The sequence below is a fragment of the Zootoca vivipara genome, chromosome 15, assembly GCF_963506605.1.
Source record: "Zootoca vivipara chromosome 15, rZooViv1.1, whole genome shotgun sequence".
NCBI lineage: Eukaryota > Metazoa > Chordata > Lepidosauria > Squamata > Lacertidae > Zootoca > Zootoca vivipara.
The window spans coordinates 1,013,578-1,041,286 of record NC_083290.1 but is presented as its reverse complement, the minus strand read 5'-3'; the positions used below and the strand labels follow the sequence as shown (position 1 = coordinate 1,041,286).

The window sequence follows — 27,709 nt, the reverse complement described above, 5'->3', positions numbered from 1 at the left end:
TGTATCTCGCTCCTCTTTCCCTTCCTTCTACAAGCTTTACTCTCTATGGCCTGGTTACAGGCCTCTGAAGAAGTGTGCATGCACACGAAAGCTCATACCAAAATAAAAACTTAGTTGGTCTTTAAGGTGCTACTGAAGGAATTTTTTTATTTCTCTATGGCCTGCCATGCACCCCTCCCTCCTGGAACTTCCGCCCAGCTGCCTCTCTCTATGGTTCCAGGGGGAGTCCTCCTCCCACCTCGGCAACGTCGGAACCGGAAGTAGTGCCTGGCGCCTCTCCCTCCCTCTCGGGGGGAGCTTCCGGTTTGCCTCAGGGACGAGGAAGGCAGCGGCGGCGGCGATGGGAGCTGCGCGGGGCCGCTTGTGGGCGGCGCTGCTCTTGGGCGCCGTGGCTGCGGCGGCGGCGGAAGGCGGTGGTGACGGCTCCCCTTCGGGGCTGGTGACATGCGGCTCCGTGGTGAAGCTGCTCAACCCCCGGCACGGAGTCCGCCTCCACTCGCACGACGTCCGATACGGCTCTGGTGAGGCCGCCGCCTTCGAGACCCTTCAAGTTCGCGGGGGGGGGGCTCGCCGATTGGCTACCTTAAGCCCCGCCCCCATGGGAACAGGGGCGAGGAGGGCGGCGCTCTGTCCATGCTCTTAAGCTCAGGTCGTGGGTTCGAGTTCCGGGTTTGACAAAATATTTCTAGTGACTTAGTATACAAAGCAGGTGAACAAATGAGAACAGCAATTGTTGTTGTTGTTGCTTTGTTTATTTATATCCCACATTCCCCCTCCCCCGACTGGGTCTCAGGGAGCTTACAAAAATCAAAACAAACCCAGATAAAACACAGTAAGTTGATATATAATGGTACAAATACAGAAAATATAATAGGATTAAAATGACATGAAAAGAAATATATTAAAATGCAGATAGTAAAAACAGCACACTGCTATTTAAAGGCCACTATTAAAATAAGAGCAATAATAAACTTCTCTAGGTTTTTTTTAAAACGAAGGGCTGGGTATAAAATCTAATAATGATAACAATACAAATTAATTTAAGAATCATATCAACCTGAAGTCATATTTAGGGTAGACCCATTGAAATTATGTTTCTTTTTATTATATTTCCTGTGACAGTGAATTAATAAAAAAATAGAAAGAGGCCTTGCTCTTCTTTCAATATCTATGCAGGACTATATGACATAGAAGCATAGGAACAAAGATAATTTCAGATAAGCCTGCAGGCGTCATGCCTGGAACAAAGGGAGGGTGAGGGTAACTTGTGGGTTCCTTTCTCCTCACAGGCAGCGGGCAGCAGTCGGTGACGGGGGTCACGACGGTCGACGACAGCAACAGCTACTGGCGGGTCCGGGGCAAGACAGACACGGTGTGTGAAAGGGGCACCCCTGTGCAGTGTGGGCAGTCCATCAGGCTGACCCACATCAACACCGGACGCAACCTGCACAGCCACCACTTCACATCCCCCCTCTCGGGCAACCAGGTGAGGCTGGTGGACTGGAGGTGACGCAGCAGGAAGGCTTAACTTGTCACCTGTACTGCCAGGTGGAGGGTGGAGTCATGGGCACAGAGGAACAGTGGGAGCTGGGGAACCAAGGGAAGGAGGCTCAGAGACCCCAGGTGGGACACTGATGAGTGATTAGAGGGAGCGGACTGGGGGGAGGGGGGGAGGTGCCGGAAGCTGAAGAAGTAACAGGGCTTAGTGAGCTGGGAGAGTCTGTGGCAGAGAGGAGTCCAGAATCAGAAGCGGAAGCTGGTGAGTGGGAGGAGGAGAGAGGTCAAGAGGCAGAGATGAGTCTGGCTGGTGAAGAAGCCAGGGGGTCTCTTCCTCCTGCTGTGACAAGCTCCTCTCCTAGAACCAGAAGAGGCATGAAGAGGGCGAAGCAGTAACAGGCTTCACCCAGGTGTACTGGGCTGTTGTTTGGGCGGTACAGCTTTCAGTCTCGGCAACTGGTTGATGGAGTAAGACCTACTGAGGAGGAACTGCTGTGCTGAGTGTGAAGATCAATTCTTTTGTAATAAAGAGTTAATTCAAACTCTGAACAGGAAGTATCTCCCAGTCTTACCAGGAGATGCCATTGGGCATTGAACCAGGGACCTCTTCCAGTGATCTCCAGCAGGGGCTCTTCCAGTGATCTCCAGCTCTTTTCAACCCCAGATTTCTGTTTTGTTTTTGTTTTTCATACCCCCCCCCCCGAAACGTAAATGCTTGATATTGGCAACAGAAATGAGAGTCTTTGCCATCTCCACACCCCTTTCACACTGTCTTTGCTGCCAGCCCTGTGCTGGACAGTGTAACCCCTTGCTTCTTGTCTCACATGCAAACAGATTCATTGGGAAGTCTTGGTTGGCACCCTTTACGGTAGAGCTCCACAAACTCTAGCCCACTCTTTGCCACCCTGGTATCCCACCCCCACCATGTGTTTTGGAGGGCATCACCTTGGCACCAGCTGCTCTAGCTAGTGGCAAAGGTTCTCTGTCACTCGCCTTACAGTAACTCTTGCCATTGATGAGTGTTTCATAGAATGCTAGAGGTAGAAGGGAACCTGACAGTCATCTAGTCCAACCCCTGGCAGTGCAGGAATTGCAACTAAAGACTCCCTGACCGGCGGCCATCCAACCTTTGCTTAAAAACCTCCAAGGAAGGAAGAGTCCACCATCTTTCAAAGGGAGGCTGTTCTGTTTTGAGGAGTGTGTGCGTCTGTTAACATGGCCTTGCTCCCTGCCTTGTCTGTTCCAGGAGGTCAGCGCCTTTGGGGAGGATGGCGAGGGGGACTTCTTGGACAACTGGACTGTCCTGTGCGGGGGCAGCTACTGGGACCGGGACGGTGAGGTGCGCTTCAAGCACTCCTCCACGGATGTGCTGCTCTCCGTGACTGGCGAACAGTATGGGCGGCCCATTCATGGCCAGAGGGAGGTCCACGGCATGTCCTACTCCAGCCAGGACAGCTACTGGAAGGCGATGGAAGGGATTTTCATGAAGCCGTCAGAGTTCCTGAAGGCAGAGATCTACCACTCTGAGTTATGACAGGAACAAGGTTTCTCCCTCCTCCTCCTCTGCCAACGGTCTGGTGTTCAGGGCCAGCAAGCCCCAGGTTGATCCTTAGACAGTGGAGGCTGCAGGTGCTGCGGTGGTGCTAAGACGCTGTCCTGTTGTGGGAATACCAGGACAAAGGTTCTCTGCCACTCCGTGCGCCGCCATCTGCAACCGCACAACAGTGTTCCCCCATCCCTCCTTCCCTGCACACCTATTGCTGATATTCAAGCACCCGTGTGCCTGGGAGTCAGCCATAAATAAATGCAGGTTATTCAAGCAGGTGCGGTGAGTCCTTCGTGGTTTTTCTCCCTTCCCCATCTTATGTTCACAGTAAGAACAGAAATCTTACTGTGAGTCAGCAGTGAGATTTCTAAAATGTCTGTTACTGGGTGTTTCCTTCTATCACTTCACAATTCATAGTATCTTCTGTTTCTCACATCATTGAAAGGAAGCCATTGGTGTTCAGCTACATGGCAGTTCCCCAGGACAGCTTCATGTTGTTTTTACAAAAAGTTATCGGGTGCAAGCCCACCTGCGCTGAGCTCGCAGCTCTTGGCTGGTCAATGGCAGCCAATATCGCATGCACACTCTAAAGGTCTCTTCTGTATTTCTCTGCACCGAGAGGAAGATGCCATTATGCATGTTCCCATGTAGGCTTTGTCTCTTTACTTGTCCCCTCCTTATTTTGGTGCACTGCTTCAGCTGAGCCATCATTTCAGGACCCTCTTTCCACTCCCCATTGAGTCCTGTATGGCTACAGTTCTTCCATGTAGCCATAGGCCAAGAGGAATTGTGTCCACGGGAGCAATCGGGTTTTCTGGAGGAGGATTACCAATTTGCTTCCATCAACCTTGGAAAAAAGTGTTTTCAGGCTAGTAACTTGTGGGTTTGTTTACAGGACCGGGAGCAGCATGGTCTGCAAAAGAATGCATGCACTCATTTTTATTTATTTACATATTAGATTTATATACCGCCCCTCATCAAAAGATCTCAGGGCAATTCACAAGCTACAAACACAAGGATGTAGATTTTAAAGGGTTTTTTTTTTTTGCTGCAAAAAAGGCCTGCATGTAAATAGGATGACATAGAGCCCTTTTTTGCATATAGGATAAACTGACATGAGATGGGCGCATAAACTGATTAGACCACCGCTACCTGGAGACGCTGCCTGGGTTTGAACCTGGGACCTTCTGTGTGCTTAGCTGACACACTTGCGCTTGCCCAAGGCTCTTCCTCATTCGCTGGTGTGAAACCTTGACTTGTGAAATAAAACTTTTCCTTGTCATTTTTTTCTGACACGTAGCGATCTCTGGCTATGCCAGTGGTGGCTGGAGCGAATGGGAACTGCAGTCGGAAGCTTCCAGAGGTCACTTGCTTGGGGAAACCGGGTTAATGTTTGATTTTTATGAATACATTCCATCCAGTCTATGCCTTGTGACGTCCCGCGTTTGAACCAATAAATAGAATCTCTCCCTCCCTCTGCAAACTCCTTGCAAGTATCTCTGCTCCATTCTGGTGTGCCTTCAGAACTCAGCTGAGGCGGCTTCTGGAGGCAGCTTTCCTCCCAAGACCATCTGTGGGGAACCTTCGCCCCTCCAGATATTGCTGAAACACAGCTCCCTTCAGCCACAGCAAGCGTGGCCAATGGCCAGAGATGATGGGGTTGGCAACATCTGGAGAGCCGCAGGCTCGCCACACATCTTTCCTACACCAACAGGGCCTTTTCTTCCCCTGCCTATAAAGAGAATGGTTGGAACTTGTCCTAGGGTGGCATACATATTTGGTGTTCATTTGTTTCATAAAATTTATATACTACTTGATTGAAAAAAACAAAAAAACAGCTGTTTCCAGAAAGGAAAAAGCAATAAAAATATCAAAAACCTATATTAACAATACAGGATTTTTGCAAAGTTAAAACAATGATAGACTAAAAGCAGATTGAAACTCGCATCAACTTTTAAAACATGTTTTTAGCAGGCAGCAAAAAGTTTGCAACGAAGGCACCTGCCTGATATCAATAGGCAGGGAGTTCCGAAGAGCAGGTGATGCCACGCTAAAAGGCTGAGTTCCCAAATGTGGAATGGGTGTTGGTCTTGGAGATGGGGATAGAGGGAGGAGAAATCCTGCCTTCCCCCCTGCATTGTCTCCTAGCCCCCCCTAAAAGCGATCCTTAAGGAGATTGCAATGCCATTGCGGGGTGTGTGTGTATGTTGTAGAGCAGACAATGGCACACTGCATCCTTCACAGACTTCTCTTTTACTCATTGCAATAACATGCTTGTTTTCCAGTGTAGGGCTAAAACTTTTCATATTTAAAGAGTTAAATATTTTAAAGCACCTTGAATTTTTTTTAAAGTTCCACATCTGATCCATCTAAAAAAGGAGCATATTGTAATAGAATTTAAAGTGGAAGGGACCCTGAGGGTCTTCAAGCCCAACCCCCTGCAATCCAGGAGCGAAATTAAATACGTACAGTACACATGGCGATGCAAAAACTAAATGTGCTGTCTCTCTATTTACATAAGCCAGTTTTCACCCACTGGGCACCCTCCAGATGTTTGGGACTACAACTCCCAGCAGCCCCAACCCCCAGGCTGATTGGTGGAAGCTGACAATCGCATGGATGGATACAGTTGGGTGACAAGCGCAAAGGCATCCTGCAGAGAGCACGGCATTCTTACCAAACCAAACCCAACCTGGAATGCTGTTGGCTGAAGAGGCGCTTCAATCCGAAGCCTCTGCTCACGATGCCTCGATTGCACTGGGGATTTTTGCAGTTGGGCAGGCCGAGGCCAGGGACTACATTTCCCAGGATGCTCCAGGAGGAGCTGACGGCAGACGCGAGGGCCCCTCACCCGCTGTTGCATCTGCCAAGCGCTGCGCCTTCCCGGGCGCAACAGAGCCTTTATCCCCTCCTTCCCGTCGGAGAGGCAGAGGAGGGGGGCTCGCTCAGCAACCCCTCTGGGCCCCCCTTCCTTGAACCTGGCGCCCCCACCCTGCCCAGCAGGCAGCTCCCTCCGGCGCTGGCGGCCGCCCTTTGCCGAAGCGCCCTGTGCGTACCCGGAGGCTGGCGCGCCGGCAGGCAGGGGCGTGGCTTCCCCGGAGAGGCCTTAGTCCCGCCCCTCCCCCGGCCCCCGGCCTATGGCTGCAGCGCACGGGGCCGCGCGCGCACCTCCGCCTCCCCCGCCCTCCCTCCCTCCCTGCCTGCCTGCCCGCGCGCTCCCGCCGGCCCTTCCCCAGGCGCTGCCGGCGACGGGCGGTTGGAAGGAGCTGCCCAGGCGCCCCCGATGGCGGGCCCGGTGCTGGGCGCCTTGCTCCTGGTCCTGCTGGTGCTCCTGGCCGGCTTCTGCCTGGGGAGGTAAGGGGGAGAGAGCCAGGGAGATTGCAGGGGGGGCATCGCTTTAGGGGGCGCCCTCCCCGTCCCCATTCAGGCCCGAGACCCGGCTCCTCTGCCAGCTGGCACTGCCCACCTGCCTTCCCTGCTCTCCCCGACCCCGAAAACTGGGCACCCCCTGGGCACCCTCTTCACCTCTCTGCAGCTGGCCTGGCAATGCCACCCTGGCCTAGTCCTTCACCTCTGCTGACTCTGGGTGCCAGGGGGCACTGCCAGTTTCCTTAGCACCCTCCCTCCCCCCCCAAATATTCTGTGCGCCGCCCACCTTCCCTCCCTCCCTCCTCGTGCCAACTGGTCCCCCACCACCCTGGGTAAACGCTGCCACTTTTATCAGCCATGGCACAGATTGCGGGCGTCAGCCTGGCACTGCTCAGATTCCAGGTAGTGCCGCCAGCTCCAGCCTCCGAAAGCCCCTTCCTTAAGTTCTGGCCTTGCTCTAACCACTACACCACACTGCCTTCCCCCAAGGGCGAGGGGCGGAACTGGGGAAGACCTTCTGCGGTGGGTTGGCATGCCTGGCTTCCGTGGAGTAGGGCTGGAGAGAAGAGACCAGGGTTCAAAGCACCTGTTCTTCCCCCTCACCCAAAATACCGCCCGCGGGCTCCCCAAACACCCCGTTAGTTGTGGGCACCTCTACACGTTGGGGCTGCCTTACACCCACTGTGCGTGGCATCAAAGCTGCCAGTGGCTTGTGCTGTTTGTTTTGTCTGCATCTGTGCCAGCCTCTCGTTCACCCTTCCCCTCCTTGCCTGGCATTGCCTGTCCCACTTTGCCACCACCGGCCCTCCACCAACTCCTTCGCTCCCCCAAATCTGAGACCCTGGTGTCTCCTGTCTTTGGACCGCTGCCCACCCAGATGCCCACTGCTTCTTTACTAGGGCTGGCGGTGCCCTCCCTTCCTTGCTCCCTTGCTGGCATTGCTTCCCCCCCCCCCCCCGGTGGTGCCCACAACACTGCGAAGCTTTGCGTCTCTTATTGGGGTTTCTTCTGCTCCCCTGATTCCAGGGTCTTGCTGCATTTCTGTCCCACCGTTTTTCGAACTCAAGATACTGCACACGCTTCTCCTCCTCCTCCTCATTTAATTTACACCACAACCCTGCGAGGTAGGCTAGGCTGAGAGGTAGTGCCTGGCCCCCAGGGTCACACCCAGTGAGCTTCATGGCCGAAGGGGGGATTTGAACCCTGGTCTCTCCCGGGTCCTAGTCTGAGACTCTAACCCATGGATAGGCAAACTAAGGCCCAGGGGCCGGATCCGGCCCATTCGCCTTCTCAATCCGGTCCGCGGACGGTCCGGGAATCAGCATGTTTTTACATGAGTAGAATGTGTCCTTTTATTTAAAATGCATCTTTGGGTTATTTGTGGGGCCTGCCTGGTGTTTTTGCATGAGTAGAATGTGTCCTTTTATTTAAAATGCATCTCTGGGTTATTTGTGGGGCCTGCCTGGTGTTTTTACAAGGTGCTTGCAAAAGCCAGTGTGGTGTAGTGGTTAGAGTGCCTCGCGGCTTAACCTACCTTACAGGGTTGTTGTGGGGATTAAATGAGGGCGGGGAAGGGACCCCGAGGGTCATCTAGTCCAACCCCCTACATGGAACAGACACGAGGAGGTGAGGGGAATGATGAGGGGCGTAGCTGTTGCAGCATAGATATTTTGCTCTGGTAGTGACGCTGTACCAGTGCAGAATTTAGAATTGTTGGGTGCGGAATTAAAGTTTATAGCCCTTATTGGCTACTGAGAAATGGGAATGAGTGGTGAAGGAGAAGGAGAAACCTCCCTAACGTGAAAGGAAACGGAATCAAATTCTGTGCAAAATAAACCAATAGGTGTAAATGTTGGAGTTTAATTCAGCTTGCAGAATTCTACCTGCCATGCAGAATCTTGGAGTTAACTTTTTGGTGGAATTGGAATTCTCACATTTTTTTGTTTGCTGTTTCCTTCCTTCTGTTGTCCGTAAAAATATATCTCATCAGTCTTATGCATCTAAAAAAAATGATGCAGTTCATTAAAACCAAATGAGCTATCTCAGGCTAGAGTGGAAAGCCAGGGAATGATAGCATTTGGTGAGAATTGAGGTGGATTTGTTATAGCAAAAAATAATATAGCTTCTGGGAAGCGTTCAGAAGATCGGGATGAGGAACTGTGTGAAATAAGGTCAATAGTGTTTGAAGGCACACATTTGCAGAATTTTTTTTCCTTTTTAAAAAAACCTGTTCAGCCTGTCTCCTAAAAGCAACCAAATCCAGTTCTATGCAACCTTCCAGGAATCACGTGCAAAAAAGGCTGCATGCCACTGGTGGGCGGGACCAGAAGCAAAAGTGGGCGGAGCAACAAAGGCCCCTTTCCCCCCTTTGGACAGTAGGCTAGTTTCCCCATCTCCTTTCCTGCAATTTGAAGCCACCAGTTCGAGTCCTACCCTCTGGAGCAGGAGAAAACAAGCTTGCTCTTCCATTTGACAACCTTTGAGATATTTGAAGACGGCTCTCCTATCTCCTCAGGGTCTCCTCTCTTCCACGCTCAACATCCCCAGCTCCTTCAACCGTTCCTCATCAGGCATCTGTGTGACAGACAGCAGAGCCCGAGTCTGGTGTTGCAGTCCCTCAGGGTTCCACCAGAGGGCCGGAACCGCTCTCTGATTGGCTGTTGAGACAGACAGCCAGCGGGAGGGGGCGGAGCCGGCCCTTTGGGGCGGGAGAATAAAAGAGAGAGTCAGTCAGGCCTTGGGTTGAGGCAGGAGAGGCAGACACTGCGGGAATAATAATAATAATAAGTATTAATAATAATAATTTATTATTAATAATAATTAATTAATTAATAATAATAATAATAATAGTAAGAGTATTATTAATGAGAGTAAGAGCTGTTCGACAGTGGAATTTGCTGCCAAGGAGTGTGGTGGAGTCTCCTTCTTTGGAGGTCTTTAAGCAGAGGCTTGACAGGCATATGTCAAGAATGCTTTGATGGTGTTTCCTGCTTGGCAGGGGGTTGGACTGGATGGCCCTTGTGGTCTCTTCCAACTCTATGAGTCTATGATTCTATGAATAATAATAATAATAATAATAATAATAATAATAATAATAATAATAATAAATTTATACCCCGTCCATCTGACTGGGTTACCCCAGCCACCCTGGGCGGCTTCCAACAAGAGATTAAAAATACATAATAATAATAATAATAATAATAATAATAATAATAATAATAATGCCACTCTTCCTCTTAGGAGAGATCTTTTTCTGGAAAGAGGAGGCTCCCAAGCCAGTCCCAAGGGCCAAGGGGATTCCCTGGGATCTGGTGTCCCAAATAAAACGCCTCAGGAGGGGCATTGCTAAGAGAGGGCAACTGAGGGAAAGGGCTCCTTGCTCAGGAGCCAAAGTATAAAGCGGTGAAGGGAGATTTTGCTGTGTGCAAAATATTTCGCTGTAACTGACACCTGTCACAACTAAGTAAAGGAATGAGAGTGCGCAGAAGCTCAGAGGAACAGCTCCTCAGTGCCAGATTTACGTATAAGCGAAACAAGCTATAGCGTAGGGCCCCAGAAATATGTAAAGGGGGGAAAAACTGGATGGAAATATCCAAAATAGAAGGTTAAAAAACAAAAGCTACATCCAGCAACAGTGTTTTGTGTTGTGTAGGCTCCTGTGATGTAAATAATGGGCCCTGCCTGCTCCCTAAAATATATAGAAAATTGCTCATTTCTATATATACCGTGGTACCTGGGTTCTCAAACTTAATCCGTTCTGGAAGTTCGTTCCAAAACCAAAGCCTTCCGAAACCAAGGCGCGCTTTCCCATAGAACAGGTTCCCCAAACTAAGGCCTGGGGACCGGATGCGGCCCAATCGCCTTCTAAATCCAGTCCCCGGACCGTCTGGGAATCAGCGTGTTTTTACATGAGTAGAATGTGTCCTTTTATTTAAAATGCATCTCTGGGTTATTTGTGGGGCATAGGGATTCGTTCATAGTTGTTTCCCCCCAAAAAATATAGTCTGGCCCCCCACAAGGTCTGAGGGACAGTGGACCGGCCCCCTGCTGAAAATGTTTGCTGACCCCTGCCATAGAAAGTACAGTAATGCAAAACGGATTAATCCGTTCCAGACTTTTAAAAACAGCCCCTAAAACAGACAGCAATTTTAACATGAATTTTGCTATCTAACAAAACCATTGATCCATAAAATGAAAGCAATAATCAACGTGTACTGTACTATAAAATGAATAAAACAGTATTGTAGATGATAAAAATGAACATTAATTTTCCCCCCTTACCCTGCACTGATGATAGTCATTGTTTGGATGGGGGGCTTTTATCCATTTCCGCAGTCAAAGGACAGCTGGGCATATAAAGGGCCCCATCAAACCTAAATTTGGCCCTGCATCTTACCCCTTCTTTGGGAAACTTCCAACTGATTTTGAGTCACTGAACTTTGAGAGAAGCTGCGCCTGTTGTGTTTCAACCTTAGGCATAAGCCATAAATTAACTTCTGCCTGAAAGAATGCCTCTCTGACCCAACTTCTTATTTTTGCAAATGAAACTTTTCTTGTTGGGTCAGCTCCTGCCTGAGACTTCACATCCCTGAGTTTTCCCTCCCGCAATACACACATGGCCTGTGCTAAATGGAAGACATTTGTGTCAATAGCATACCGTGAGGTGCAGTCTTTAATAGGGGGAGTCAGTGGTGGGATCCATGACTCTGTTATTTGGTGCTTAGCCTGCTGAGTCTGCTACATCTTGGCTTCCAGACACCTTGGCTGCCTTCCTCTGCTGCTTGTTGGGAGGTTCGGCGCAGATAAAAGAAAGCCCTTCTTTGCGCAGGGCAGAGTTAAACGGTGGGACTCCCTGCAACAGGAGCCAGTGAGGGCCGCCAACTTGGATGGCTTCAGAAGAGGATTAGACAAATCCATGGAAGAGAAGAGGGCTCTGCTTCTGAATACCAGTTTCTGGAAACCGCAGGAGGGGAGATTTCCTGCTTCTTCTGTCCTTACAGTCGTAGAATCATAGAATCCTAGAGTTGGAAGAGATCACAAGGGCCATCCAGTCCAACCCCCTGCCAAGCAGGAAACACCATCAAAGCATTCTTGACATATGCCTGTCAAGCCTCTGCTTAAAGACCTCCAAAGAAGGAGACTCCACCACACTCCTTGGCAGCAAATCCCACTGCCGAACAGCTCTTACTGTCAGGAAGTTCTTCCTAAAGTTTAGGTGGAATCTTCTTTCTTGTAGTCACACATTTGATTCCCAGGGTAGAATTTCCCCACCGCTGAACTATACCGTAGGGAAGACTGCATTTTGCATGGGCAGCCACTGATTCGAATCCCGACGTTCCCTTAGGTGGCTCCTGTACATCCTGGTCACCAACTGGTGTCGCCGGCGGCTGCAGGCAGAGCTGAAGGTGGGCTCTTTTGGGTTCTTTTGGATCCAGAACCTCAGCCTGAAGTTCCAGGAGGAGCAACAGACAGTGGTAGGTATCGGGGTGGGTGGGTGTGAGAGTAAGTGTGTGTCTTGTACACCGACCCTGGTCTGGCGAGTCTTGCAAACTTCCCTGCTCACCTGTGGCGAGTCTTGCCCCTATAGGAGGCGAGCCACATGCAAGAGGCGGCTTTGGCTTTGGTGTGATTTCCCCCCTGCTCCGGCCCTACTAAGATGGTGCTGCCCCTTGAACCTTGTCGCTGGGGGCGGGGGAATAGCGGTGGGTGTGCCACACTGAATCTATGGGGCAGAGGGCGCGTACCTGGGAGGAGAGGTTTGGGAGCAGGGATGCAGCACATGCAGCCATCACGGGTGTCTCTTGGCTGTGCCGTTTTAGGAAATTGACCGCGTCTGGATCTCCAGCAAGCTCCTGAACCAGGATGTCCCGTGAGTATTTATTTATGTATTGCATTCCTATTCCACCTTTGCCCAAACGATCTCAAGGTGGCGAGCGTGGTCCTCGCCCTCCCCATTTCACCCTCACAACAACCCTGTGAGGTAGGCTAGGCTGAGAGGAAGCAACTGGGCTTAAGGTCAACCAGTGAGCTTCATTTGCTCAGGGAGGATTTGAACCCTGGTCTCTCCCGGGTCCTAGTCATTGAATCCCCACAACAACCCTGTGAGACGGGTTAGGCTCAGAGGGAGAGCCGCGAGCTCTATGGCCAAGTGAGAGATTTGAATCCGGGTCTCCCAGGTCCTAGGCCACTACTCCAACCACTACACCACACTGCCTCTACTGCTTTGTAGTTTCCCCACCGGTCGATGCTTCAGTGAATGTTCTCTACATCCACTCGTCTGGCATGGAGCCCTGCAGGGCGGGCGGATATTGAACCCTGGTGGATTATGGGCCAAATTTGGGGAGGAAGCGTGGTGTCACAACCTGTGCTTGGCCCCAGAACACACTCAGCCCCTCGTAACATGAATTATGTTCTTTCTGTTTTACATTGCTGTGGGATCTTCTGCTTAAAGGCAATATCTAAATCAAAAAATTAAGAATAACCTCGGCTGACTCATAGCATTTCCAGCTAGGGCTGGGGAACAGGGTTTGGTGGGGATGCTTGTAACCATCAGGTCGGGGACAGAGGGTGGCGCTAGGGAGGGGGTTGTCACCGCGGCACTCCTTGGTGTGTGGAGTCCCGCAAGGTGCAATCCTTTCCCCAATGCTTTTTAATATCTTCATGCGCCCCCTTGCCCAGATTGTCCGGAGTTTTGGGCTGGGTTGTCATCAATATGCTGATGACACCCAGATTTATCTGTTGATGGATGGCCGTCCTGCCTCGGCCCCGGACACATTGACCAAGTGCCTGGAAGCTGGGAGTCGGCTGAAGCTAAATCCTTCGAAGACAGAGGTCCTCTGGCTGGGTCGGGATGACATGGGGCGGGGGGGGGGGCAACTTCCATCTTTCGCTGGGGCCCAATTAGTGTCAGCCCCTTCTGTCAAGAGCTTGGGGTAACCTTGGATGCCTCCCTTTCCATGGAGGCACAGGTTGCAACCACAGCCAAGGTGGTATTTTTCCATCTCTGCCGCATTAAGCAGTTGGTCCCCTATCTCTCTCAACCTGATCTAGCCACAGTGATCCATGCGATGGTCACCTCTAGGCTTGATTATTGTAACTCGCTCTACGCGGGGCTGCCCTTGAAACTGACCCAGAAACTCCAGCGGGTGCAGAATGCCGCGGCGAGGCTCCTTACGGGGTCCCGGCCGCGGGATCATATTCATCCAGTGCTTTACCAACTGCACTGGCTCCCGGTGGAGTACAGGATCAGGTTCAAGGTGCTGGTTTTGACCTTTAAAGCCTTATGTGGCTTAGGACCCTCGTAACCTATGGGACCGCCTCTCCCGGTATGACCCACAGAGGACATTAAGGTCCACAAATAATAACATATTGGAGATCCCGAGTCACAAGGTGGCTAGGCTGGCCTCGACCAGGACCAGGGCCTTCTCAGTACTGGCCCCGACCTGGTGGAACGCTCTGTCCCAGGAGACTAGGGCCCTGCGGGATTTGTCATCTTTTCGTAGGGCCTGCAAGACAGAGCTGTTTCGTTTGGCCTTCGGACTGACGCAGTCTGACCCCACGGTTACCCTCCCCTAAGGTTTTGTTTCATAATGGTTTTATCTTATTCGTAGATTTTTAATTTTAAAATTGAATTTTAACATTGTATTATTCTGTTGTTTTAACTGAATTGTTTCTTTTATATTTGTGTTGATATTATTTGTTGTTAGCCGCCCTGAGCCCGGTCTTGACTGGGAAGGGCGGGGTATAAATAAAAATTATTATTATTATTATTATTATTATTATTATTATTATTATTATCCTGCAACAGAAAGGAGGCTGGGGACCTCCAGACACTGGTGAACTACCGTATAACTCCCAATGCCCTGTCCATTGGCTGCTTTTCCTACTGGCTGCTGCTGCCAGTCAGTGTAGACAATACAGAGCTAGATGGACCAATGGCCTGATTCAGTGTAAGGCAGCATCCGGTGCCCCTGCTTAAAGCCACCCTTCCTTGAGAACCACGAGGACTAGAATCCTGTTTTCAGTCTTAGAGGAGGAGCTGCAGCTTGCTGGGAGGAGGCCCCAGGCTGAATCCCTAATGGCATCTCCAAGAGGGACAGGGAAGGACCCTTTGGAGAGCCATTGCTGCCAGTCAGTGCGGACAGCGCTGAGCCAAACAGACCCAAATGTCGGAGGAGAGGTCAGTTTCCTACAAATGGTCAGACCTCACCTGGAGTATTGTGTCCAGTTCTGGGCACCACTGTTCAAGAAGGATACTGACAAGCTGGAACGTGTCCAGAAGAGGGCAACCAAAATGGTCAAAGGCCTGGAAACGATGCCTTATGAGGAACGGCTTAGGGAGCTGGGTATGTTTAGCCTGGAGAAGAGAAGGTTAAGGGGTGATATGATAGCCATGTTCAAATATATAAAAGGATGTCATATGGAGGAGGGAGAAAGATTGTTTTCTGCTGCTCCAGAGAAGCGGACACGGAGCAATGGATTAAAACTTCAAGAAAGAAGATTCCACCTAAACATTAGGAAGAACTTCCTGACAGTAAGAGCTGTTCGGCAGTGGAATTTGCTGCCAAGGAGTGTGGTGGAGTCTCCTTCTTTGGAAGTCTTTAAGCGGAGGCTTGACAGGCATATGTCAAGAATGCTTTGACGGTGTTTCCTGCTTGGCAGGGGGTTGGACTGGATGGCCCTTGTGGTCTCTTCCAACTCTAGGATTCTATGATCTGCAGAATCTTGTTTTCAGTCTCAGAGGAGGAGCTGCCCCAGGCTGAATCCCTGACGGCATCTCCAAGAGGGACAGGGAAGGACCCTTTGGAGAGCCATTCCTGCCAGTCAGTGCAGACAGCGCTGAGCCAAACAGACCCAAATGTCGGAGGAGAAGTCAGTTTCCTACAAATCCCCAAACTGCTTTTTAGACACTTAAAAAATTCCTCTTCGAGCCTTGACACTGAACTGGGCTAGCTCTGCTTGCATTGAAATCCTGTCCCTCGGTGGGGGGGGTTGGCAGGGGGAAGGCGGTTGCACCCCCTGCTCCTGACCCCGTTCTCGCCCCCCTTCCTTCTGCAGGCGCTACCTGGCACTCTGCTTCGGAGAGGTGCGCGTCCGCGTGGACCTGCAGAAGGCGCCCAGGCTGCCACCCCCGGAGGCCCCAGCAGATGGTGAGGTTGAGCAAGGCAGGGTGCTCTCCCTTGGACCCTCGCTGCTGCGCCTCCTCAGCCAGGTGAGAGGGGCTCAGGTCTGGGCAGGGAGCAGGGTGGATAAAAATCAATGATTAAAAAAAAAATCGGATTTTTTTAAATAAAATGCTTTTTGGGGAAAATATATTACCATCCAAAGGTTATTCCATCATGAAATAAAGATTAGTTTTTAATTATGTAGAATAAGGTTGTATATGTTTTATTTTGGGGGTAAATAAATTCCATTAATCCGTTCACAATGTCCTGCTCTTCCAGAGGTTTTTGTAAGATTATTGGGCAGTTTCTCTGCCTACAAGATATTATCACAGATGCTTGGTTTACTTTTGCACTTCTCAAAACTGAATTTGACTCAACAGAGATCACATGCCTCTTCTTCACAGCAAAAATGTTATAACATGAACAGAGTTGAGAAAAAGACCTTAATCCTATTGTTCTACAAACCTATGAATACAGAATCAACCCCTTCAGTGCTAAGTTTCAAGAAGTTCAGTGAATAGAATAGAAACAATATTTTTCTGATTGTTTGGAGTGGACAGTATTTAAGTTTTTCATGTGTAGGCTGGGCTGACAGTCTAAGTTTCTTAATATATATATATACAGTATTTTGTTTTTGTTTAGCCAAATTAGTTAACAAACATGGATGTTTGTTTAAGCAAATAACATATGCCGTAATGTTATTGTTTCAGTTGAATAAATTTATTTAAACTGTTATTATTAAGGTAATGTTTATTTTTCTCCTTCCTACCGGTAAGTACAACAGTAAAGTTGTCCAAATATGAATGATTAACCTATTAAACTGGGGATAAAAAACTAATATGAAAAATTGTTATTCTAAAAATCTTCATCTACTTGCATATTAAAGTTATACCAGCAAGAATTAGTCTTTATGTGGAAAACTATGATTTAAATCAAGCCTTACTGACTAGTGATTTGAATCGTGATTCAGTTTGATTTAAATCAAATCCACCCTGGCAGGGAGCCTGGGTGGGTGGGTCTGGACCTCTATGCCTCCTCACAGACACCCCCCCCCCCGTCTGCGCCCTCCCCAGCTCTGCTCTGTCCACGTGGAAGCGGTCAACATCATGGTCCTGCATGCGGCGGCCTCCGAGTCCCTGTGGCATGTGCAGGTGACCAGGACGCAGGTCCTGCTGGACGGCGACGGGAGACGGTGAGTCTAGGGGGGTGGTTTGGGCCGCCTGTAGCCCTGCCTTGTGGGAAAGGGTCCGCGGCTCAGGACAGAGCCCCTGACTTAACGTGCGAGAGGTTCTGGGTTCATTTCCCGGGGTCTCCAGATCCAGCTCCTCTTATCGAGGTCTGTTGGTACAGCAGAACCTCCATGGCCAGGGACAGTCTACCTCCCAAAACCAAGCAGTGGGGAACAACTGGAGAGCACTGTCGTGCTCAGATCCTGCTTGGGGGGATTCGGATTAAGAGCACCTGGTTGTTCCCTGTGAGAATAGGAAGCTGGACTTCATGGGCCACTGGCCTAATCCAGCAGGCTCTTCTTCGGTTCTTATGTAGCCTCCAGGTCCAGAGGCAGTCTACCTAGATTCCTAGCCATTGTGAGAAGGGGAGACTGGACTAGACAGGCCACTGGCCTGATCCAGCAGCTAAGCTCTTCTTACGGCTGTACTGTTTCTTAAAAAACAAATCTCTCAGTTGTGGGTGGGGGTCATTGCAGTGCTTTTCTTTGTTCTTTGATCACGGAGAGTTGGATTGCTCTTGCCCCCCTCCCTTTTGCCTCCCCCAGCATGGCCTGCGAGGTGACCTTCTCCCAGGTGAACAGCAAAGTCCTGAAAAGCAGCCGACAGGTAAGGCGTGGGGGGGGGGGAGTTGAGAGAAACACCTGGTGTTGGGGACACTTGCTTCTGTCAATTTATTTGCAAAAGTGTTTCCGGACTGCCAATCTGTAGGATAAGACACAGCGGCGTCCAGCACTAAGATATAAAAGAAAGCAATTTTCTTTTAAAAGCATAATTAGAAGTAACTGCATAGGTCTGTGTCGTCTAGAGATGCCCGGAAGTTGAAAGTGAGAGGGTGCCTGTTGCATCTCTGCATGTCCCACAGTCTAGGCTAAAGGATGCTGAATGCCCGACTTCTGACCAATCACTAGCAGCTGCAACCTTCCCTCGCCCCAAGGGCTCCTGCCTTTCTCAGATCTGCATGCTTTGTTGATTCATATACAGCACTCAAAATTCAAGCTTTATTGATTCATATACAGCAGGCATGTCCAACAGGTAGATCGTGATCTACCAGTAGATCTCTGGACATCTGCAGTAGATCACTGGTAGATCATTGGCTCCCCCCAAAGAAGTTGAACAACTGTGGCTCCCCTAAAAAAAAGCTCAACATTTTACCTTCTCCCTGAATAAACTCAACAAATTTGACCCCAACCCCCCAAAAATAGGCCTTCCTACATCCTAAAAGGGGGGGGGTAGATCACTGACAGTTTTTATCTCTGTGAGTAGATCACAGTCTCTTGGGAGTTGGCCACCCCTGATATACAGCACTCAAAATGGTTTGCAAAAATAAAATAAAAAGTAAGTCAATAAGTAAAAAAAAAAACAACCTAAGACTTTCCAAAAGTTAAAATAGCAATGGACTAAAAACAGATTGGAGCTCTCCAAGTTTCCAGGCTGACTTGTCTAAACAACACCCATCCTGAGTCGCGATGTATTGCCAGGTCCAAAATTATGAAACCGATACCGTGCTATGGATTTCAAATCGGCTTGGGTCAATACATTGATATATCGCCCAGCCCTAACAATGCATCTTGCCCGTGGCGGATTCCTCCTCCTCCCCCCCCTCTCCCCTGCAGGCCGACGCCTGCCTGGCCGAACTGTCGCTGGCCCTCACCGTCTCCCTGGACCTGCGGCTGAGCAAGTGGCAGCTCCGTGGCCTGGAGGTCGGCGTCTGGAGCCTGCACGCTGAGCTGCACGAGGGCCTCTTCCACAGCGAGCTGCTGCAGCGCGTCAGAGGCGGAGATGCAGCAGGTCAAGAACTCTGGGCTCCCAGGGGTGTTTTTTTTGGGGGGGGGATGGGACGACGACATCAAAGGGCTGCTCAGGGTGGGCTCCTTCTTCCTCCTCCTCTTTGGATTCCCAGAGCTCAGGCACAATTTGCAACTCGCCTGCTCACCTGAGGCGATCGCCCCGCTCCTCCTAGCTGAGTGAAGTATACTCTCTTGCCCTGCCGTTGGAAAGGGCTCCTGGTGGTCTCCTGACCCCCAACCCTTGGTTTGCTGCTTCTGTTTTCAGCGGGTCGCCTCTGAAGGAATGGTGTGATGGTTGAAGGAACCAGGTGGGGAGGGGGCTGGGGAGGGGGTTTGGCACAGGATAAAGGGTCTATAGTTCTCTACCCTGAAACCGGCAAGTGCATGAGAGAGAGGGAGGGAGGGAGCTGGGAGAGGAATCTGGCTCTCCTCCGTTCCTCACCCTCGAGCGAGTGTCTTGGGTTCGAGAGGCCCACGAGCCTCTGACGCATGGCTCCTTCCCCTCCTTCCAGACCCCGCCACGGCCGTTGAGCTGCGGCCCTCGATGCTGAGCCTGGCTAGCCTGAAATACGTGCCCTGCCGGGTGAAGGTGGAGCTGCAGAACACCAGCCTGGTGCTCTCTATGAACAGCCAGAAGAGGTAAGGGGGAGTGGGGGGTTTCAGGGAGCCCCTGTTCCTGGATGCAAAACCTTCAATTCAAAGCCATGAAGAAGGAAATCTTGCTTTCAGCTTAGCTCAGAAGGTCCTGGGCTCAATCCTGGCTTCTGCAGGTGGGGCTGGGAGAGAGGCCCCCTTCCTGGAGTCCTGGCGGAACTGCTGCCGGTCAGAGTAGGCACCACTGAGCTAGATGGGCAAAGAACCCCACTTGGTATATTGAAGGGAGCTTCCCCTGTTCCCTTTGTCGTCTCCATTGCAGGCATCTCACCTGGACCCTGAAGCTGCTGCAGTTTGCGTACCAGTGTGACGGGGAGCAGATCCCTCTCCGCAGCTTCACGCCCACCTGCGACCTGCCCCAGATGAGCATTGAACTCGCTCTGGAAGGCAAGTGCTCGGAGGAAAGTAGTTAGAGGAGGGCAGAGGAACAGTGGGGCACATGGTGTGCACTTAGAGCAGGGGTCCCCAGACTACGGCCCACGGGCCAGATGCGGCCCAATTGGCCTCCCAATCCGGCCTGCGCCGCCGCCTGCCGCCTGCTCTTGCGGCGCGCTGCGCAGCAGCGCACTCCCAGATCTGAAAAAAACGCCGAAAATCGTTTCTGCGCATGCGTATGGGCCTCTCCCGACCCAGAAGAGGTCATTTCCGGTGCACTTCCGGGTCGGGGGAGGCCCATATGCATGCGCACAAACTATTTTCGACTATTTTTCTGGCCTGGAAGCGCGCCACCGCGCCAGTAAATGGGTTTGCGCATGCGCGCTGGAGCGCACTCCCCCACCCTCCAGCCCACTGTGCGCGCACTCCCCCGCCCTCCGGCCCGCCGCGCGATCAGCGTGGCGGCCACCGGCCCAAAGGCGGGTAAGTCTGGGGACCCCTGACTTAGAGCCTCTTTCTCCAGCCCTCATGACACTTCCTAGGCTACGCCTCCTCCTTAGCCACACCCTCTTCCCAAGCCACACCCTCTTCTCAAGCCGCACCCTCTCCTCAGGACACGCCTCCTCTTTAGCCACACCCCCTCTCCCTAGGCCACTCCGCTCACTGGGGACTCAGCTACACTGGCAAAGAAAAGGCGCTTGACAGTACAGTGGTACCTCCAGTTGCGGACGGGATCCGTTCTGGAGGTCTGGTCGGATCCTGAGGTTTCCGCAACCTGAGGACCGCTTCTGCGCATGCGCGCACAGGAAAACCCGGTAAAACCTCTGGGTTTGCCGCGCACGCATCCCGAAGTTTACGTAACCAGAGGGTTACGGGAACAGAGGTACAACTGTATGTGTGCTGTTTAAGCATTCTAACACTGTGACAGCAGGTGGCGCTGTGGAGTTCTGTTTTTGCTAACCTGATTTCTCATACGAAGCTTGCAACGCGTTTAGCTGAAACGCTTCTTTGATGTGTCTGGATCCAGCTTGGCCCTTTGTTTTCATTCATTTATTTTATACATTGAATGTCCTCCCTACTTCGGAGTTTCCTCGAAGGAGGAGACCAGCCAACCTCAGGAAGCGGTGAACTATCATCCCTTGCCCTGCCCCCCTTTGCACCTGGCCCCTCGTAGTGGAATGTGGCCCCCGCTCTCTGGACGAGCAACGTAAATCCGAGCACGGGGGGGGGGGGAGAGAGACTCCGGCACCCACAACCCCGACGAAGCCCCTTCTTCTTTTCTGCTCCCCCCGCAGATGGGCTCCTGCTCTCTCAGAGCCGCCAGCGGATCGTCTGCCTCAGCCTGCTGAAAGCCAACTTGCAGGCAAGTAGTTGGATGGGACCCCCAAGGGTCATCTAGCCCAACCCCCCTGCAACGCAGGCCTGGCCGCCGCAGCCGCACACTGCCAGTGGCCCTCCTCCTCTCTCACCCACCTGCAGGTCATGGCCATCGACATCTCGGTCGCCGTGGTGCTCAACACCTGCATTGTCCACTACCGCCACCAGGAGTTCTCCCACTGGCTCAGCATGCTGGCTCGGGCGCGGAGAGAGGAGGGGCCCCCGGCCCCCGCCAGGAACAGCAACAGGAGGTCAGGGTCTCTTCCTCCCCTCCCCGATGCCCCCCTCCCTCAGCACCCAAAGCCCTGCCGCGTATTTATGATGGCAATTGTCATTATTAAATGTGTATGCCACCCTATACCCCTCAGGTCTCAGTGCAGTTCACAAAATAAGATTTATTTGAATTGTTGTGTTGGAATGGGGAACCAGGGGGTCATCTAGCCCAACCCGCTGCCACGCAGGAATTGCAGCCCAAGAATTCCTGACAGATGGCCAACTGGCCTCTGTTTAAAGCGAAGGAGAGCCCACCACCTTCCGACGGAGTCCATTCCATGAGCGAATGGCGCTCGGCGTCAGAAAGTTCTTCCTAAATTTGGTTGGAATCTCCTTTCTTGTCATTTCAATCCATTGGTCCTCCCCTCCGGAGCAGCAGAGAACAAGCTTGCTCCGCTATCCACATGGCAGGGTTCTGAATATTTGCACCCTCTCTTCAGCTGAGAAGTCTTCCAGAGTGGTTTGCATTCAGCCACATAAAGCAAGGCACTCCCCGCCTGCAGGCTTGTGAGATAAAATACACGACACATGAGGGAAAAGGGCCGAGGAGGGTAGAGGAAAGAAGCAGGCTCAGGCACCAGGTTTTTTTTATCATGACAAGGTGGCACAGTTCAGGGGGCAGGGGGTGCTTGAAGGAGCTGGGCTTTCATAGAATTGCGGAATTGCAGAGTTGGAAGGGAGCCGCAAGGGTCATCTAGCCCAACCCTCCGCTATTTCATCAGAGCTGATGGAGTGCTTCCTGCCTTTCTCACCATGGCGGCCCCCAAGCGACAGTTGGGGGGAGAGGAGGAGGCCTGATGGAGCTGGCCTGCTGCAGCAGAGCCGCCAGAGGAGCCTTGGGTCCATCCCACCCCCCCTCCTCAAAGGTGGCATCTCTGGTGGGGATGCAGATCCAGTGCAGAATGACACCCATTTCTCCCCCGTTTAAGGATGCCGCACATCCTGGCCACCATCATCCTCAGTGCCTCGGTCTCCAACGTCAACGTCTCCGTGCAGCTGGGAGACACTCCGCCCTTTGCCTTGGGCCTGAACTCTGTCTCCCTAGGTAAGGAGGGGGTCTTTTGTGTTTTTTGTATTGTGATTTGATCCTGCAAACCGCCCTGAGACCTGCGGGTGTAGGGTGTTATGCAAATTTAATAAACAACTACTACAGAGTCTAGGGCTTGCTGATCAGAAGGTCGGTGGTTCGAATCCCTGCGACGGGGTGAGCTCCCGTTGTTCAGTCCCAGCTCCTGCAGTTCAAAAGCACATCAAAGTGCAAGTAGATAAATAGGGACCGCTCCGGCGGGAAGGCAAACGGCGTTTCCGTGCGCTGCTCTGGTTCGCCAGAAGCAGCTTTGTCATGCTGGCCACATGACCCGGAAGCTGTCTGCGGACAAACGCTGGCTCCCTCGGCCTATAGAGCGAGATGAACAGCGCAACCCCAGAGTCGAACACGACTGGACCTGATGGTCAGGGGCCGCTTTACCTTTACTACTACTAGTAGTAGTAGCAGTGCCAGGTAGAAACGTAGAATCATTGAAAGGGGCCCTCAAGGGTCATCTAGCCCAACCCCCCTGCAATTCACTGGGGATTGGCCTCTTTTTTAAAAAAACAATCAAACTGGCATCGTCCCTTTGCAATGATAGATAGATAGAAATTGTTTTCAAAAATAATACTATAAATTTAGAAAACTGGCATGCTTAGATATAAAGCAGGCATCCCCAAACTGTGGCCCTCCAGATGTTTTGGACTACAATCCCCATCTTCCCCGACCACTGGTCCTGTTAGCTAGGGATCATGGGAGTTGTAGGCCAAAACATCTGCAGGGCCACAGTTTGGGGATGCCTGATATAAAGCATTAAAACAGTTGTTCAAAAGTTCTCAATCTCAGATGTTTTTAATGGCAATTCTTTTAAGAGTTTTAATCTGCGTGAAAGGACTTGCTTCTTTTTCGTTCAAAACAGCACATCTGTTGGCTGCTCTGGAGCCTGAGATGATAACGCAATAAAATTCAGAACAGTCGCAATTAATTGTGCATTGATTCCAAAACAAATTAAAACCGTTTATTTTAATTAAGAGCCAGGGTGCAGCAGTTTTTGGAGCATCGGTCTAGGACAGGCATCCTCAAACTGCGGCCCTCCAGATGTTTTGGCCTACAACTCCCATGATCCCTAGCTAAGAGGACCAGTGGTCAGGGATGGTGGGAATTGTAGTCCAAAACATCTGGAGGGCCGAAGTTTGGGGATGCCTGGTCTAGGACCTGCGAGAGACCAGGGTTCGGATCCTTCCACTTGGCCATGGAGCTCTCCCAGGGTGTGACCTTGGGAGAGTCATTCACTTTTGGCCTGACCTATCTCGCAGGGTTGTTATGAGGGATTAAATGGGGGGGGGGAGGGACCCATGCGCGCCACCTTGAACTCCTTGGAGAAAAAAGGTGGGAAAGAAATGCAACAAATCGATCAATAACCTGATCGAGTGATGCCAGTTTTCAAAGTTGGGTGGTTATTGACACCTGCAGCCTGCCCCCCCTGCCCCCCCCCGTTGCCTCTTCGCATGCCCCCCAAGTAAACCCATGGTTCCACCCACTTTGGGAGCTGTTGTTTAAGGCAGGCATCCCCAAACTTTGGCCCTCCAGATGTTTTGGCCTACAACTCCCATGATCCCTAGCTAACAGGACCAGTGGTTAGAGATGATGGGAATTGTAGTCCAAAACATCTGGAGGGCCGAAGTTTGGGGATGCCTAGTTTAAGGGGTCCGCAAGGACCAGCAATTTCCTGCAGCTTTGGGGAGAAAAAGTTGGGGAATTTTCCCAGCAGAGTTTGTGGACAAGTTCCCTCCCTTCCTCCTCCTCCTCCTCTCTCTCTCTCTCTCTCTCTCTCTCCCTCTGCCTTCTAGATTACCAGCACCTGCGTCCGCAGAGTGTCCACCAGCGAGCCGTCCTGGCAGTTGACCACCTCTGCTGGCGCGTGGGGGCTGACTCCCACATCCAGCGCGCCCCCCACCCGCCCAACATGCACGTCTGGGGAGAGGCTCTCATCCTTGACTGCTTCAATCTGCAAGTGAATGAGGGGGCGGGGCTTGGGGCAGGGAGGGGGTGGGTGGGTGGGGGAAGGGGCTCAGCACAGATTCTGGGAGGTTGCTGGCAGTGTCCGGCTTGGGCGCCAACCCCCCACCCTTGCACCCCAGGGCTGCCCCACCCCATTTTTCCTGCAGGCCTTCCCATCCCTGCTCCATCCCAGGGCACAGAGAGTCTTGCATCTTCTGTCCCGTTTTTGTGTGGGGCAAAAGAGCTGAGAACAAAGGGAGGGGGTTTTTTTGGGGAGGGGGGAGAAGAGAGAAAAGTGAAGGTGCCAATCCAAGTTGCCACCTCCGTGAATATTCAGAGAGAGCATAGCTTTGATTTCCCCCTGCGAAGCAAAAGCTGTAGGGGGGAATGCAGGAGTCAGGCCAGTTCAGTATTGTCTACACTGACTGGCAGCAGCTCTCCAGGGCTGCAGGCGGTGGATTTTCCCAGCCGTTGGGGGAATTGAACCCGGGACCCTTCTGCATGCAGAGCAGGTGCTCTGCCCTGAGCCGCCACCCTTTCCTGAAGAGAAAATAAGATTCTGGACCTCATGATCTACCCCAAAAAACGAAACCGAGATGCTAGTCCTCATGGCCGCTGCCTGGGATCATCATGTCCCAGTGACTCATTTCTGGTCTCTTCCGCAGGGCAGCTACAACCAGCCCCTGGGCACCTCCAGCACCCACGCTGACACCCTCTTCCTGGACTGCACCCTCCGCGGACTGCAGGTGGAGTCTTCGGAAACCTGCTCCGAGTGCCTCTCCAGGGTGCTGTCCCTCTGGCGCCCCCAGAGGATGGAGGAGACCCTGCTGGGATGCCCAGAGGAGGAGGAGGAGGCTCTTTCCGTTGGGGAGGAGCTGGGGGTCCTCTGGAAGGTTGACCTGAAGGTGGAGGACGTCAACCTCTTCACTCTGTCCAGCCTGGCTGGTGAGTGCTGGGGGTGGGGGTGGGACAAGAGCCTTGGGGGGCAGCGGAGGCTGTCTCTGCCCCCAAGGTTCCAGGGGGGAACCTGGAGGTGGGTCTCCGTGACCCATTGGGGCACCGTTCTTGAGGATCATGAGTGAGTGAGTTCCAAATTTTAACTCTGTGCAGCTGAAGGAGGACTTCCTTTTATCTGTCCTGTTTCTTTCCAATATTCATCTTCATTGGACGTCTGAGTTCTAGCGTTACAAGAGGGGGAGAGATCACTTCCAGTCATTCCCTCCTTTGGAACTCCCTGCCTCTTGACACCGGGCAGGCACCTTTGCAAAGCTTCTCCAGGCTATATAGAAAGCAACCTGTCTTTTAATCTGCTTTTTAGCTGAGTTTAATCACTCTTGAATGATTTTATTTTTTTATTATTCTTTTTGTAAACTGCTTTGAGGTTTGTTTGTCTGTTTGTTTACAATCAAGAGGTCTGTAAATGATGAAATAAATAAATAAGATCAATGTAGAGCATCCACTCCCCCAGAAAGAATCACGGGAACTGTAATTCGCCCTTTGTGGAACTACAGTTCCCAGCACCCAGAGCAAACTGCAGCCCCCAGATCTCTCTTTTCACGAAACAAATGAAACTGATTGTGAGTTGTTTGCAACTGTTTTTAACATTGCGCGGATGGCTTGAAGGACAGGTGGTTATTAATATTATTCCTAATAATACAATAAGATAATCGTATCACGAATAAATAAATGGACCTCGGCTGGCGTGCCATCCATTCTCCCTCCCACCCACTCCTTCTCTCCCTTCTCTCCCCCCTCCCCCCGCAGGGGCCACAGAGGCCAGGCTGGACACGCTGACCATGCTGGGCAGTGCTGAAAGCTGTACCATCAGTGTCCAGGGGGTGGCGCTGGCCTTGGTGAAGAGCATCACGGAGAAGATGCAGCCCTGTTGCAAAGCCCCTTCCATTCCCAGCCCCCTGGCCGACCTCTCCAGCCTCTCCCTCACCTATCGGAGCAGCATCCGTTCCCTGGAGGTACCAGCGCCCACCTTTGGGGAGGGGGGAGGGGGAGGCAGGAGGGGGGCAGCAATTCCCTGCTCACCCGGGACCTTGGGAGTAGGGGCATCAAGGGAGGGGGGGAGCGTTATAGTTTGTCTCTGTTTTAACTATTTACTTGTGCTTTTACCTGTACAGTACAGTCGTACCTTGGCAGTCGAACGGAATCGGGTCCGACTTCCAAAACGATTGAAAACCAAAGCACGGCTTCCGATTGGCTGCAGGAAGCTCCGGCAGCCAATCGGAAGCCCCATCGGATATTCGGCTTCCAAAATTAGTTTGCAAGCCGGAACACTCACTTCCGGGTTTGTGGCGTCTGGGAGCCAAAATGTTTTTGAGAACTGAGCTGTTTGGAAACCAAGGTACGGCTGTATTTTTATTTTGTGGCCTGCCCTGAGATTTTGGGATGAAAGGAGGTATACAATTTTTATTTTGTTGTTATAACTATGATTGATGCACATAAGGACATAAGAGGAGGCCTCCTGGATTGGATCCTTGCCCTATGGTCAAATGCCCCCTCAGAGCCTGGCAATCTAGATAGACTGCCTCTGGACCTGGAGGTTTCACAGAAACGTCAGCAGAGCCTGCTGGATCAGGCCAGTGGCCCATCTAGCCCAGCCTCCTGCTCTCACAATGGCCGAACATATGCCCCCATGCGAAGCTCCCAAGCAGGACCAGAGCACAAGAGCCCTCTCCCCTCCTGCGATTTCCAGCAACTCGGATTCAGAAGCATTGCTGCCTCTGTTGAGCCAGAGCAGAGCCATGCTGGCTAGGAACTATTAATAGTTTGCTCCTCCTCTATGGAGTTGTCCCGTCCTCTTTTAAAGCCATCCAAGTTGGGGGCCATCACTTCCTCCTGCAGCAGGGCGTTCCACAGATTAACCCTCCCCTCCTGTGGTTGCCCTGATATTATTATTATTAATTATTATTATTATTTATACCCCGCCCATCTGGCTGGGCTTCCCCGGCCACTCTGGGCGACTTCTATCAAATACCAAATACATTAAAATATCACAGATTAAAAACTTCCCTAAACAGGGCTGCCTTTAGGAGTTTTCTTAAACGTCAGGTAGTTGTTTATCTCCTTGACCTCCGATGGAAGGGCGTTCCACAGGGCAGGTGCCACTACCGAGAAGGCCCTGTAACTTGGCTTCTCGCAATGAGGGAACCGCCAGAAGGCCCTCAGCGCTGGATCTCAGTGTCCGGGCTGAACGATGGGGGTGGAGGCGCTCCTTCAGGTATATACTTCATAGTGTGTGTATATATATATATATATATATATATATATATATATATATATACACATACATACTATTAAGAGCACAAAAGAATCTCAGGAGAGCCTGCTGGATCAGGCCCATGGCCTACCTGGCGCAGCGTCCTCTTCCCACAGTGTCCGCCGTGGGAAACCGGCAAGAG

The 27,709-nt window shown here is 51.6% G+C and overlaps 2 protein-coding genes across 2 annotated transcripts in view; both read left to right on the top strand.

Annotated features, from left to right (window-relative positions):
- Window positions 1–340: 340 nt before the first annotated feature.
- SDF2 (stromal cell derived factor 2) lies at window positions 341–3,321 on the top strand. The gene is made up of 3 exons (XM_035139948.2): window positions 341–521; window positions 1,290–1,486; window positions 2,744–3,321. The coding sequence occupies exons 1-3, from the start codon at window positions 341–343 to the stop codon at window positions 3,029–3,031; spliced, it is 666 nt and encodes a 221-aa protein (XP_034995839.1). The 3' UTR covers window positions 3,032–3,321.
- A 2,936-nt stretch (window positions 3,322–6,257) lies between these two features.
- BLTP2 (bridge-like lipid transfer protein family member 2) overlaps window positions 6,258–27,709 on the top strand; it is a 46,809-nt gene continuing 25,357 nt past the window's right edge. The window contains exons 1-15 of the mRNA XM_060268627.1: window positions 6,258–6,397; window positions 11,757–11,886; window positions 12,232–12,281; window positions 15,470–15,623; window positions 16,650–16,768; window positions 17,351–17,411; window positions 18,419–18,593; window positions 19,105–19,231; window positions 19,509–19,633; window positions 20,917–20,984; window positions 21,101–21,249; window positions 22,201–22,316; window positions 24,149–24,312; window positions 24,965–25,244; window positions 26,064–26,269. Of these exons, the coding sequence (XP_060124610.1) occupies window positions 6,327–6,397; window positions 11,757–11,886; window positions 12,232–12,281; window positions 15,470–15,623; window positions 16,650–16,768; window positions 17,351–17,411; window positions 18,419–18,593; window positions 19,105–19,231; window positions 19,509–19,633; window positions 20,917–20,984; window positions 21,101–21,249; window positions 22,201–22,316; window positions 24,149–24,312; window positions 24,965–25,244; window positions 26,064–26,269 (1,995 nt within the window). The 5' untranslated portion in view covers window positions 6,258–6,326. The remainder of the gene's footprint in view (window positions 6,398–11,756; window positions 11,887–12,231; window positions 12,282–15,469; window positions 15,624–16,649; window positions 16,769–17,350; window positions 17,412–18,418; window positions 18,594–19,104; window positions 19,232–19,508; window positions 19,634–20,916; window positions 20,985–21,100; window positions 21,250–22,200; window positions 22,317–24,148; window positions 24,313–24,964; window positions 25,245–26,063; window positions 26,270–27,709) is intronic.